Source organism: Phyllobates terribilis, unplaced genomic scaffold, assembly GCF_046119375.1.
Source record: "Phyllobates terribilis strain yellow unplaced genomic scaffold, ASM4611937v1 Scaffold_9__5_contigs__length_417890890, whole genome shotgun sequence".
In the NCBI taxonomy this organism is placed as follows: domain Eukaryota; kingdom Metazoa; phylum Chordata; class Amphibia; order Anura; family Dendrobatidae; genus Phyllobates; species Phyllobates terribilis.
The window spans coordinates 296,944,610-296,957,928 of record NW_027362769.1 but is presented as its reverse complement, the minus strand read 5'-3'; the positions used below and the strand labels follow the sequence as shown (position 1 = coordinate 296,957,928).

General features: G+C 36.6%; 1 protein-coding gene across 1 annotated transcript in view; it reads left to right on the top strand.

The window, feature by feature from the left end:
• Positions 1 to 7,894: 7,894 nt before the first annotated feature.
• The window catches only part of LOC141160959 (putative methyltransferase DDB_G0268948), a 59,986-nt gene continuing 54,561 nt past the window's right edge, over positions 7,895 to 13,319 (top strand). The window contains exons 1-2 of the mRNA XM_073645751.1: positions 7,895 to 7,993; positions 11,789 to 11,963. Of these exons, the coding sequence (XP_073501852.1) occupies positions 11,853 to 11,963 (111 nt within the window). The 5' untranslated portion in view covers positions 7,895 to 7,993; positions 11,789 to 11,852. The remainder of the gene's footprint in view (positions 7,994 to 11,788; positions 11,964 to 13,319) is intronic.

Genomic DNA, 13,319 nt, shown 5'->3' with positions numbered 1-13,319 from the left:
GTAAAAAAATGAATAAAATAAAAAATATACATTATACTTATGTACCTTCTGATGGCCCCCGGTCTCCTTAGCGATTTGTCCTGGCTTGCCGGCAGCTCGCGGTACACTAAAAGGACCTGCGGTGAGGTCATTTAGTCATGTGACGGGTCACGCGACCGCTGACGTCGGCGGTCGCGTGACCCGTCACATGACTAAATGACATCATGACAGGTCCTTGAGTCCACTGTGAGCTGCCGGCAAGCCAGGACAAGGACACCGGGGACCATCAGAAGGTAAGTATAATATTTATTTTTTATTTTTTACCATTCTTTTGGTCACACTATATAATGCCATGCCGTTTGCATGGATTTATATAGTGTGACTAAGTTGTCAAGCACTTTCCAAGTGATGCTAAAATCGCTTGGAAAGCGCTTGACAACCCGCATGCGGAAATGTAAGTGAAGAACGCTTCACATCCACATGTCCATGACAGGAAAAACGCATGTACAACCCGCATGCGGAAATGCATGCAAAAATGCTTCACTTCCACTTGTCCCTGGCAGGAAAAACGCATGTATAATCCACATGCGTTTTTTCTGCCAGGGAGGTGCAGAAACGCTCCTAAAAAATCCGGAGCATTTCTGCATCGTGGACACATAGCCTTATGGTCTATGCAGTAGGTTAATTATTCTAGGTGACTAGTACAACGTTCACATGTTCAGACTATTGTAAGTGCTCATTCACATGCCCGATTTTCTCATGTATGAGAAAAATTGACCTATTTTGATCAGACGTTAGTCAGAGTAGTTTGATCAGAGTGTGGTCTAAGTCTCATCAGTTTTTCTCGTATGTGGAAAGAAAAAAAAAGTTTCTGCACCTTCACCTTTTTGACAGTCCTTTCTGACCCAGAATCAAAAAGGAATAGTCGGCACTCCGTATAGCTAGGGTGGTGCACGTGGAAGACAATGTCTGTAGGAAAAGAAAATCCCGGCACTCACGTGTTGATAATCAGTTGATTTATTCCACAACGCACACAAGACGTTTCAGCCTGTCCAAGGCTTTTTTCAATTGTGGTTAAATACATTCAGTCAAAATATTTATAAACAAATCCCCGGAAATGACATAATTCTCATTAACATAAAAAAAGAGTAGACCAATAAAAAAATTATATATAACAGAATTTACAACAACATACAAAAAATTAAGCAATAATAAACTCAAGTTGCACAATGAAAAAGAACAAGTGAATTCATATATTTAAATAATCCCCAATTACACAAAGACCATATACATCATAGATTGTAAAATTTATTGCATGCATATACCACATTATATCTTTATTTCTCCACATTCTTTTAGCTAAAAATATATAACATTTCATAGTTTTTCCAGAAAAAATCCTTAATGTTTTAAGGATTTTTTAATATTTCCCATGGAATCAAATATATCAATGACAAGTAAATTCATATACTGTATATAAATAATCTCCAACCAAATATGAGAATATAAATCCCAAAACATAGATTCCATTTCATAAATGTATCAAAGATATTGCAATCTAAATTTCTCAATGTTCTTTTTATTAAACACATTCAACATTATATCATTTTTCTGGAAAAAAAATTCTTGATATTTCTAGATTTTTTCAAAAAGATTTTTTATTAGAACAATACTGTTTATTACATTTGTGTATACAACTGATTCCTCATGAACAGCCTGCAACAAGTGACTAAATCTATCTTTTATTCTCTTGCCCTTTATAATTCTATTAATAAATACCTTATAAAGAGATCAGTATACTGCCATATTCCCATAGATCCCAATTCACATAGTAGAAAAAATTCATCATATTATTTCTATATCACTTTATATCTCATTATAAATTGTAACTACATATAAAGCTACTACTGAAAGAACAATCACAGACATACGGGAATAGAGAACATCTATGTCCTAAGTGATCCTCACCTCCCCCAGATCGTTGTCTGAGATAAAAGTGACTTTTTAAATTTATCCTTTGTTATCCTCTATTCCCTAAATTAGACCTTATTTATTTCGTTAAATGTGACAGTATAATTAACTGTCCACCCGTGATTCCTAGAAATACATAGGGAAGCCGTCCGGCTTACATCATGTCTTATCTCCGCATTCAATCTTATTTAACCCGACAAAATGTGGCAAGTACAATATGCATCCCATTTGTTCCTATGCAGATACTTCAGGATTTCATCGCATCTGAGATGTCTAGAAAGAGAAATAGGATGTATATATTACTCATTATCCTAATCACATAATGCCACTAACATCATATTCTCGATTTAGGCCATTTGGATATAAAGTTCCCAAAGTATAAATCCAAAAGGCTTCTCTACGTAAAAGGATTTTTTTGATACTGCCTCCTCTTCTAGGTGTATCTATTTGTTCTAACACCTGATATTTCAATTGGGCTATTGAATGTCCTTTTTCCTTAAAATGTAATGGAAGGGGAAGCGAAGTATCTCCACACCTGATTGTGGATTTATGTTTATTAACCCGTGTTCCTACTGACTGCATTGTTTCTCCAATATATGAAAAACCACACGGACATTTTATCTGATAAGCCACATTTGTAGATTTACACGTGTAGAAGCCCTTAATATTAAATCTTTTACCTGTCCTAGGATGACTAAAATATTCCCCCTTAATTACATTACTACATTGAGCACAATTCAGACAGGGATACGTTCCTTTATTTTTTGTTGTAAGAAAAGTTTGTCTTGGAATTATTGCATCGCTCCCAACATCCGCCCGTATTAGTTTATCCTTCACATTGGGCAATCTCTTGTTACAGATAAGGGGAGGTATATTAAATTCCATCACATTCGGATATGCCTGCCCTAGAATATGCCAATATTTCTTTATAATCTGATCTACTTTTAAATTGACCGGATGATATTCTCTCACAAAGCATATACGTGATTCATCCCTTCTACGTGTTTTTTCATCAGTAACCACCTCTCTTAATGCCCCATCTAGAATACGTTGAGGATAGTCTCTCAATCTAAAATTTTCACACATTTCCTCAATTCTTTTTGAACAGATGGAGGGGTTGGTAACAATCCTAGTCACTCGCTGAAACTGTGATTTGGGGATAGCCTTTTTAACAGAATATGGGTGTGCACTCCTAAAATGTAAGATACTATTCCTGTCCGTATCTTTTTTATATAAATCTGTCTCAAAGTCCCCTTTCTCATTCCTAATAACCATAGTGTCCAAAAAATTTATCCTCTCAGTGCTATATGAAATGGTAAATTTTAGTTCACTCCATACACTATTCAAATCATCATAGAATGTCATTAGGGTTTCTTGTGGCCCCTCCCATACGCAAAAAATGTCATCTATGAACCTAAACCAGGCTCTCCCATGTATCTTGAATATAGGATGTTCATAGACATAATGCTCCTCAAAAAATGACATATATGTATTTGCGTATGGGGGGGCCACATTTGCACCCATTGCCGATCCCCTCTTCTGCTTGTAATATACATCTTGGAATAAAAAATAGTTCTCATACAGAACCACCCTTAGTAACTCCATCACTATATCTCTTTGAACCTCTGGAAATTCATTAATCTCAAGAAGCCACCTCACTGCGTTTAATCCTTTTTCATGTTCTATTGATGTATATAAACTTGTAACATCTATTGTGGTAATGATGGCATCTGCAGATATATTATGAATAGTTTTAATTTTTTTCAAAAAATCTCCTGTATCTAATAAAAAAGATTTATTTTTCTTTACTAAAGGGGTCAAAATGTGTTCCAATGTTATAGATAGAGGGGATAATACTGACTCTGTGGACGCCACAATTGGTCTGCCTGGAGGATCAATTAAAGTTTTATGCACTTTCGGTAATATGTAAAACACTGGGGTGATAGGATCATCTTTAATCAAAAAATTAGCCAACTTTGAATCAATATTACCACCTAATTTATATCTATCTATCATTATCTCAATTTTCCTTTGTATATCTTTCAATGGGTTCCCTTTTAATGGTTGATAAGTTGTAGAATCTGATAATTGTCTCATTATCTCCCCAATATATCTCTCCCTATCCATTATTACAATTGATCCCCCTTTGTCAGCGGGCTTTATCTCTATTGTCTTATCATCCTGTAAAAGTTTAAGGGCTTCCCTTTCTTTCATGGTTAGATTACTACTGTAAGAAAAACCTCCTAGTTGTATCCGATTCAATAGAGATTCAACTTCTCTCGTAACAAAGCTAATATATGTTTCTGTCGGGTGATAAATCTTAGGTGGCGAAAAACTGCTCTTAATTCTCAAATTTAAATCTGCTAACTTCAAACACTCCTCCTTATCTACAACAGATCTAACTGGTGCCGGTGGTGGTATAGTGGAGAAATGTGTTTTTAACCTTACATTTCTAAAGAAACGATTTAAGTCCAGATCTAATTGAAAACCATTAAGTTTAGACATAACACCAAAAGATAAACCTTTCTGTAGCAGTTCTATTTGTGACGGTTGTAAAGTCTTAGAGGAAATATTAATAACTAGCATGTCCTTAGTACCTGCGACCTTGTTGTCATTGCTGGAGTAATTCCTCCTGTGATGACGACCGGCTCTCCTCGATTTCTTCTGAAATGTCGTCCTCTTCCTCTCCTGAAAAAAGGGCATTGTGGGTTCCAAGATCCTGAAGTATCACTCCCAGAATCCGAAGAATATTGACTGCTGCGGAAAAAAGTTCTGGAGTATTTTTCATAACCAAAAGCCGGGTCCCGCCACTTATAGACCTTATTCATAAGATAATCCTCTGTGTCTCTAGCAAACTTTCGGCGTTTTCTTTCCTGTAGATCCTTACGAAAATTATCCATGGAGATATTCAGAGAGTCTTTCAGGGCACTCAATTCATCCACTTTTAAGCAAGTACTCAATTGAGTCTCAATATTATTAATTTCAGTCCCCAAATCAGTAATAGCTTTTTGTAACCTATCAATTGTCAGGAGAATTAAGTCCAGTGAACACTTATTTATAATCTGTTCAAATCCGTCACAAAAAGCCAAATCGTCTGAGAAAAGAGTTGGGCGTAGGTGCACTCTCAACCCTCGTGGTATTCGTTTCTCCTTGTAGTATTCAGTTAATGTTGCTGCATGGAGTTCATAAGAAACCAGCCTTTTCATCTCTTTTTCCAGATCTCGTCTTTTAAATTCACTTGTAGGTATCTTAAGAAATTCTGTCGAGATTGTGGATAACGAAATAATCTTTGCAGCCTCCTCTTCATTAAAGGTTTTGCTTACCGTTGCCATCAGGAAAAACGTGTGCTCGTACTTCAAACGATCAGTATCAAAAAGGAATAGTCGGCACTCCGTATAGCTAAGGTGGTGCACGTGGAAAACAATGTCTGTAGGAAAAGAAAATCCCGGCACTCACGTGTTGATAATCAGTTGATTTATTCCACAACTCACACAAGACGTTTCAGCCTGTCCAAGGCTTTTTTCAATTGTGGTTAAATACATTCAGTCAAAATATTTATAAACAAATCCCCGGAAATGACATAATTCTCATTAACATAAAAAAAGAGTAGACCAATAAAAAAATTATATATAACAGAATTTACAACAACATACAAAAAATTAAGCAATAATAAATTCAAGTTGCACAATGAAAAAGAGCAAGTGAATTCATATATTTAAATAATCCCCAATTACACAAAGACCATATACATCATAGATTGTAAAATTCCCTATGTATTTCTAGGAATCACGGGTGGACAGTTAATTATACTGTCACATTTAACGAAATAAATAAGGTCTAATTTAGGGAATAGAGGATAACAAAGGATAAATTTAAAAAGTCACTTTTATCTCAGACAACGATCTGGGGGAGGTGAGAATCACTTAGGACATAGATGTTCTCTATTCCCGTATGTCTGTGATTGTTCTTTCAGTAGTAGCTTTATATGTAGTTACAATTTATAATGAGATATAAAGTGATATAGAAATAATATGATGAATTTTTTCTACTATGTGAATTGGGATCTATGGGAATATGGCAGTATACTGATCTCTTTATAAGATATTTATTAATAGAATTATAAAGGGCAAGAGAATAAAAGATAGATTTAGTCACTTGTTGCAGGCTGTTCATGAGGAATCAGTTGTATATACAAATGTAATAAACAGTATTGTTCTAATAAAAAATCTTTTTGAAAAAATCTAGAAATATCAAGAATTTTTTTTTCCAGAAAAATGATATAATGTTGAATGTGTTTAATAAAAAGAACATTGAGAAATTTAGATGGCAATATCTTTGATACATTTATGAAATGGAATCTATGTTTTGGGATTTATATTCTCATATTTGGTTGGAGATTATTTATATATATGAATTTACTTGTCATTGATATATTTGATTCCATGGGAAATATTAAAAAATCCTTAAAACATTAAGGATTTTTTCTGGAAAAACTATGAAATGTTATATATTTTTAGCTAAAAGAATGTGGAGAAATAAAGATATAATGTGGTATATGCATGCAATAAATTTTACAATCTATGATGTATATGGTCTTTGTGTAATTGGGGATTATTTAAATATATGAATTCACTTGTTCTTTTTCATTGTGCAACTTGAGTTTATTATTGCTTAATTTTTTGTATGTTGTTGTAAATTCTGTTATATATAATTTTTTTTTTGGTCTACTCTTTTTTTATGTTAATGAGAATTATGTCATTTCCGGGGATTTGTTTATAAATATTTTGACTGAATGTATTTAACCACAATTGAAAAAAGCCTTGGACAGGCTGAAACGTCTTGTGTGCGTTGTGGAATAAATCAACTGATTATCAACACGTGAGTGCCGGGATTTTCTTTTCCTTTCTGACCCAGAGACTTGCTTTGTTAATTTTGATCCGATGCTCGGATCAAAATAAGACATGTCTCTGATATTCTTCGTAGACCACTCGGTCCGAGGAAAAATTCAGACATGCGCACAGCCCCATAGAATATCAATATCATAGGTATGAGTGCTATCAATGAAAACCACAGCTAGTACTCATACAAGAAAATGGGACATGTGAACGATCCCGTACTTTGTTTTGCACTATATTATGATTGATATCTTGGTGCAATTTATTCCTTGTGTTATTTATATTACAATCATGTACTTTTAATTCTTACATCATGATAACTATATCATTTTGTTTGTAGTTTCCATTATTGTTTTTCTACTGCTTTATTTATTTAGTAGTGATATTATATTATGCTATTGTAGGATTTACCAATGAGATCATACTGCTTTTATTGGTTTTTATTGGGGTGTTTTTATTTTGTGCTGACAGATTTATATGATCCAGAGGGTATAAATTTCAAAACCGTGCCTACAGAATAATAACCCTATATTTAACAATAAAACATTAATTTTATTAAGTACTATTAAAAACCTAAACAGGGTATGAACAAAAAACTATACTGAGACAAAATATATAAAAGTAATATTGTTTAAAGATCCACCATCTCAAATACTCTTGGAGACAACCAATATCGTATTAAACTCTCAAAGGAGGGAGGGTGGAACAGCGGCAAACAAACAACAAGAGCACAAAAGGATAGGGGACAGCTAGCAGGAGCTAGGAACACTGTAATCACTGGGCACAACCTGTACATATATGATGCAATGCAAGCAAACTATAGGTACATGAAGTTCAGGTCAGCACCTGCCATCTCTCTGTACTGTCCTTGTGGCTCAAATGCAAACATTTTTAGCATGTTACAATGTAAGATCATCAACACCAGAAGTGAGAGGGAGGGGGTGAAGGAATAGAATGTTCTGTCTTATGTAGATAAAGTACCTGATATTTTACAACTTCTCACAATCACATGGTTGATAGGTAAACATTGTATTTTTTCACTTCTGTTTATAAACCTCTTATATACTGCTTGCTGCTCATGATATTTTCACAAGTCTTCAGGCAACAGATTGGTGGACAAAGAAGTGATATATACCATATGTCATTCTGTAAGTATACCTGCAAAGTCTGTATAGGAAGAAGCTGACACTTGTTGGTGCATTGCAGGGACATAATTGAGGAGGACAACTGGGCATGTGCCCCAAATGAGGAGTGCTGATCATATGCATATTTGCACAATATTATTGTTTTTTTTTCTACAGATGTGTAGTATTGCGGATGGAACAATATTATTGATTTTAATAGGGGTATAGAATTATTGATTTTAAATTGGGGTCATGGTGTTTTTTATTTTAATAGGAAGACACATTGTTATTGATCTTTAAAGGGGTATTCCCATCTCCAAGATCCTATCCCAATATGTAGTAGGTGTAATAATAATATTAGCAAATAGCTCCAATTAGAAATGTAGTATAGTTTTTCTGATTAGCTATGTATCTTTCCTCTTGTGCAGGCATTGCAGGACCTTAGGTATCCATGGTTACGACCACTAGCAACTAGCTAACTAACTGTCACTATATGAGTGGTCATAACCATGGATACCTAAGGTCCTGCAATGCCTGCACATGAGGAAAGATACACAGAGAATCAGAAAAACTATATTACAGTGAATCGAGTCTTGCTGTAAATCGCAGCCTGCTGCGATTGTTCCCTCATACCGAATCCGCATGAGAAAATAATCACTGCTCTGCACTGCCCCATAGTATAACACTGAGCTGAGTGCTATGCGATGTTTTATCGCATAGCACTCGGCCGTGTTATATGGTAGTGTGACTCCGGCCTAAATCTTACTATATTCAGGGGCTGAAGTAAGATTTCTGGCATAAGGCAAGCCACAACTCATCATGAATTAGATGAGCTGTGGATTCACGCCTCCTTCCTGCCCCCATCCAGCACCAGCTTGTGAAGTTTTAAAATGATATATGACAGAATTCTGCATAATCACTTTGATGAATTAAGGATATAGGGTATTCATAATATTCCAATTGTTTTATATGGCTATAGATATAGCATTAAATATCCATGTTGCCATAGGTATGATGCTTCATCATTCAAACAGGTGATCTGTTGTTAAGAAATGTAAATCTAACCCCTGTTTGCTACAGCTTTGCTAATATAAGTATTATTTCCCATGGTGTTGTAGTCAGCTGTTACATGATTTGTATATATAATATATACTTTTACATAATGCTGTATACACACACGTGTATATATTTATATACCGTGATTATCTTCATCTGAAAAAAAAAATACGGTAAAAGTGCTGGTGAATCACAGGTATAACTTAAGTTCCAGTCTAAAATAATTAGCCTGTCGTGTCCAGAAACACTATTTACCTGGAGATGTAAGGTTATTCTGCAGGTAATAAACAGTGGTAAAATCCTGCCTGCCTGCCTTATTGGAGCAGCGGATAAAGGGAGAAATGAGCTTATATCCGCCATGCTGCTGCTTGCTTCCAGTCATTGAGGCAGTGAAGGGAGCCATTGCAGTCAATGCATGCACATTCTTATAGGGAATATAGCCCCTATAAAAATCATATATATATCATGTATAATCAGGCATATACAAATTACATTAAAGAAGCATTCCTATAACTTTTTTTCCCTAAACCTGTGAAAATGTTAGTGTAGTGTACTGTCAGTTTGGTAATATACTCACCGAACAATGTATTCTCTGGTATCCAGGGCTGCTCTGCTTCTCTCCTGAGACACCTAACGGCTATTCAGACTCTCCAGATCAGACTGTGCTCTATATATGAGCTGAAAGTCTTTTTATAATGTAAGCCTATGGAGTCTCGTTCTGATGCTCCATAGGCTTAAATTGTAAAAGCCATTTCCGAGTCACACAAAGCGCAATATGATTCGGTGAGTCTGAATATCCATCAGGTGAATCAGAAGAGGACTGGAGAAGGTGGTGATTGGTAGGTATATTAACACACTACACTACACTATGCTAAAATTTACACAGGTTTAGAGGGAAAAATTACCAGGAGTGCTTCTTTAATATCTTCAGAAAAATGTACTTTTTTTTAATAGGGCAGTGCAGTGGCTCAGTGGTTAGCACTGCATCCTTGTAGCTCTGCGGTCCAGGATTAAAACCCCACCAAGGACAACATCTGCAAGGAGTTTGTATGTTCTCCCCGTGTTTGTGTGGGTTTCCTATGGTTTCTTCCCACACTTCAAAGGCATACTGATAGGGAATTTAGATTGTGAGCCTCAATAGGGACAGTGGTGATAATATCTTTAAAGCGCTGCTGAATATGATGGCGCTATATAAGCAAAGCACAATAAATTAAAAAAAAATAATATGCAAATGAGGGCACTTTGGTGCACAATTATGCCTAATTATTTGCATATTAAGCCAGTCTTTTGTCTTTATTGACAGCACTACATTGGTGCTGTCTGAAATCAGCTTGCAAGTCTGCACTTGCACACTGGCATTGGAGGAGTCCATCCGTGTGCTCCAAGTGTCAGTTTGGGAGCACACAATGTGGCTGCAAGTACGTTCTGACATCTGTTTCTTGCCTGTCTTTGGCTGTTGCTGGAGCAACTTCAGTGAAGGGGAGGAGAGTGTGTGCAGACAGCATTGGCATGTCACAACACCCTCTTCTGGTCAGTGAAGTCATTTTCTTGCTACAGTTCCAGGGCAATGAGTGACAGCTGCAGACAGGCAGGAACACGGTGTCAGAACGCGCCCACAACCACATTGTGCGCACTCATATTGATATGTGGAGTGCACTGCTGTGCTCCTCTAGTGTCAATTCACTCACAGCACAAGAGCAGAACGCTACCTGGATTGAGACAGTGCTTGCTATTACCAAACGAGCGCTGTCAATCAAGATAAAGGGCTGACTTTAATATGCAAATATTAAAGCATTACGGTGCACCAAAGTATAGGACATGCTAAGGGTGCACCGAATTGCCCTCATTTCCATATTAAATAAAAGTAGATTTTTCAGCAAATACTAAGCTAAACTGTATGCACCTGGTATGATTTTTATAGGGGCTACTTTCCCTGCATAAAATATTTATGAAGCTAAATTGGCTTTTGGGGGGGTGACTGACTCGCTTTAGATAAGCTTAAAGGAGCATTCCCATCTCCAAGATCCTATCCCAATATGTAGTAGGTGTAATAATAACAATTTTAGCAAATACCTCCAATTAGAAATGTAGTATAGTGTTTCTTATTCGCTGTGTCTCTTTCCTCATGTGCCGGCATTGCAGGACCTTAGGTATCCATGGCGTAGGTGCAAAGTGGGAGACACAGAGCATTTGAAGTGATCTGCACGACACTTCAAGTGCTCTGTGTCTCCTGCTTTGCACCAGCTCCATTATATAGTCAGTGGACTGTCAGAAAAGAGATGGTGGAAAAAAAATTTTTTTTCATGTACTAAAAATAGTGATGACACTTGGACCACACTCTAATCAAACTGATCAAAGTCTGATCAAAATAATTGTTCCTTTTTTCTCATATGGCCACGGCCCCACTATCAGTATTTGGTCAGTATTCCGTCAGTATTTTTTCTCAGGAGTTGGAGCCAAAACCAGGAGTGGGTGATAAATGCAGAATTGGTGACTTGATGCTATTATACATTTTCTCTGATTGTTCCTGACCTGGTTTTGGCTCCCACTGCTGAGAAAAAATACTGACCGAATACTGACCAAATACTGATATTGGGGCCGTGTCCTAAGTGAGAAAAACAGATGTCTGAATGAGGCCAAAGACTGTAAAGTATAAATCCTGTGATGATTTTTTTCTCTAGAAGCAAAAGTCACTGTAATATTTGATCGCTTAAAAGTTTTCAGATTAAACTGGCATTTTTTGTATCTGTATTTTGTATTTAGGTGCTCAATATATCTTAGTTATCTCCAATTAATCATTGTTCGAGGTGAAATAACCGATTCAGAAATGGCTACACGGCTGTTTGAAGAGAAAGAACATGTATACTATTATCAAAAATACAGGTTTTCTCCACCAAAAAAGATTCAAGATATGATCTTCAGTTATGTTCATCACAAAGTAAGAGAAGATTTCATTAGAAGTTTTCAGTTGCTTTATTAACCCCTTGACGACGTGAGTTCCATGCAATACAATTGTATATGGAGCTGGCCTGACATTGCCGTTGATCGCTGTACTAAATTTGGTGATGTATTCGTGTACTGATAGTGGTTCTGGTGATGTATTAGTGTAGATATAGCAATCTTAGAATTATTAGACTTGATACTAGATTATTATATGGTTAGTGTGCTGGACTGAAAATACAGCCGTCTGAATGAGGCCATATATGTCAGCCGAAGAAGTATTTGACTAAAGCACCCATACACTGTAGACAGCTAAAGTATTCAGATATCATCTGCCTGTAACAGCTATAAAATTGTTAAATGTTGCTGTCAATCTATGACAGCAGCATCTTACACATACTGACAGGAAGCGCGTCACTCTACATGCTCATCGGTGTGCCAGTGACGTGCTCGGGTGGCACTGATGGGTTGTCATGACAGCCGGGGGTCTGCTGAAGATCGTGTGCTTGTCATGATGATTTTCCTGTAAAAGTCACTTCACAGGATTTAATAAGACATGGAATGAAACATTGAAAAATTACATTTTTTCCTTGAAAATCTTACTTTTGCCCCAAATTCTTCATTACCTCAAGGGTAATAGAGTAAAATTTAACCCATAAATTGTTGTGCAGTGTCTCCTGAGTATAACAATTCCCAAGATATGGTCAAAAGTTACTGTTTGTATACACATCAGTGCTCAGTTGAAAAGGAGCACTATTTGACTTTTGAAGTGCCAGTTGGCTAGATTAGATTGTGGACGCCATGTCACATTTTGGAAAACTGCAAAAATGCCATTTTAATGCCCAATACATTGTACCCAGTTGGCGTCCCAATAATTTGAAAATCACACATCATCCTCTCATATTAACTAAACTCTAATGATAAGATAATGATAATCCTTCTTTCCCTTAGACACAATGGGTAATTGTTGCATTTACAGGCCTGGGACTAAGGCTGCGTTCACACATTGCGTATTTTCGCGCGCTTTTTTGCTTGCGTTTTTTCAAAATACGCAATGTGCCTTGTGTCTGCCAGCAAAGTGAATGGGAAATTCACTTTGCCGTTCAGACACTGTGTGATTTTACGCAGCGCGAAACCGCAGCTGCGTAAAGAATTGACATGTCAATTCTTTACGCAGCTGCGTCCCGCACTTTCTCCTATTGTGCCCATTATAAGCGATGGAATTACGCAGTGGTGTTCACACACTGCGTAATTCCAGCGCTTTTTTATGGAGGCGCAGGAGAAACTATGGATACTCACCTATCCGATGGATGGGAGAGGCGTCCGGTCCGGTCCTGCCGCTTCCAGCATCTGC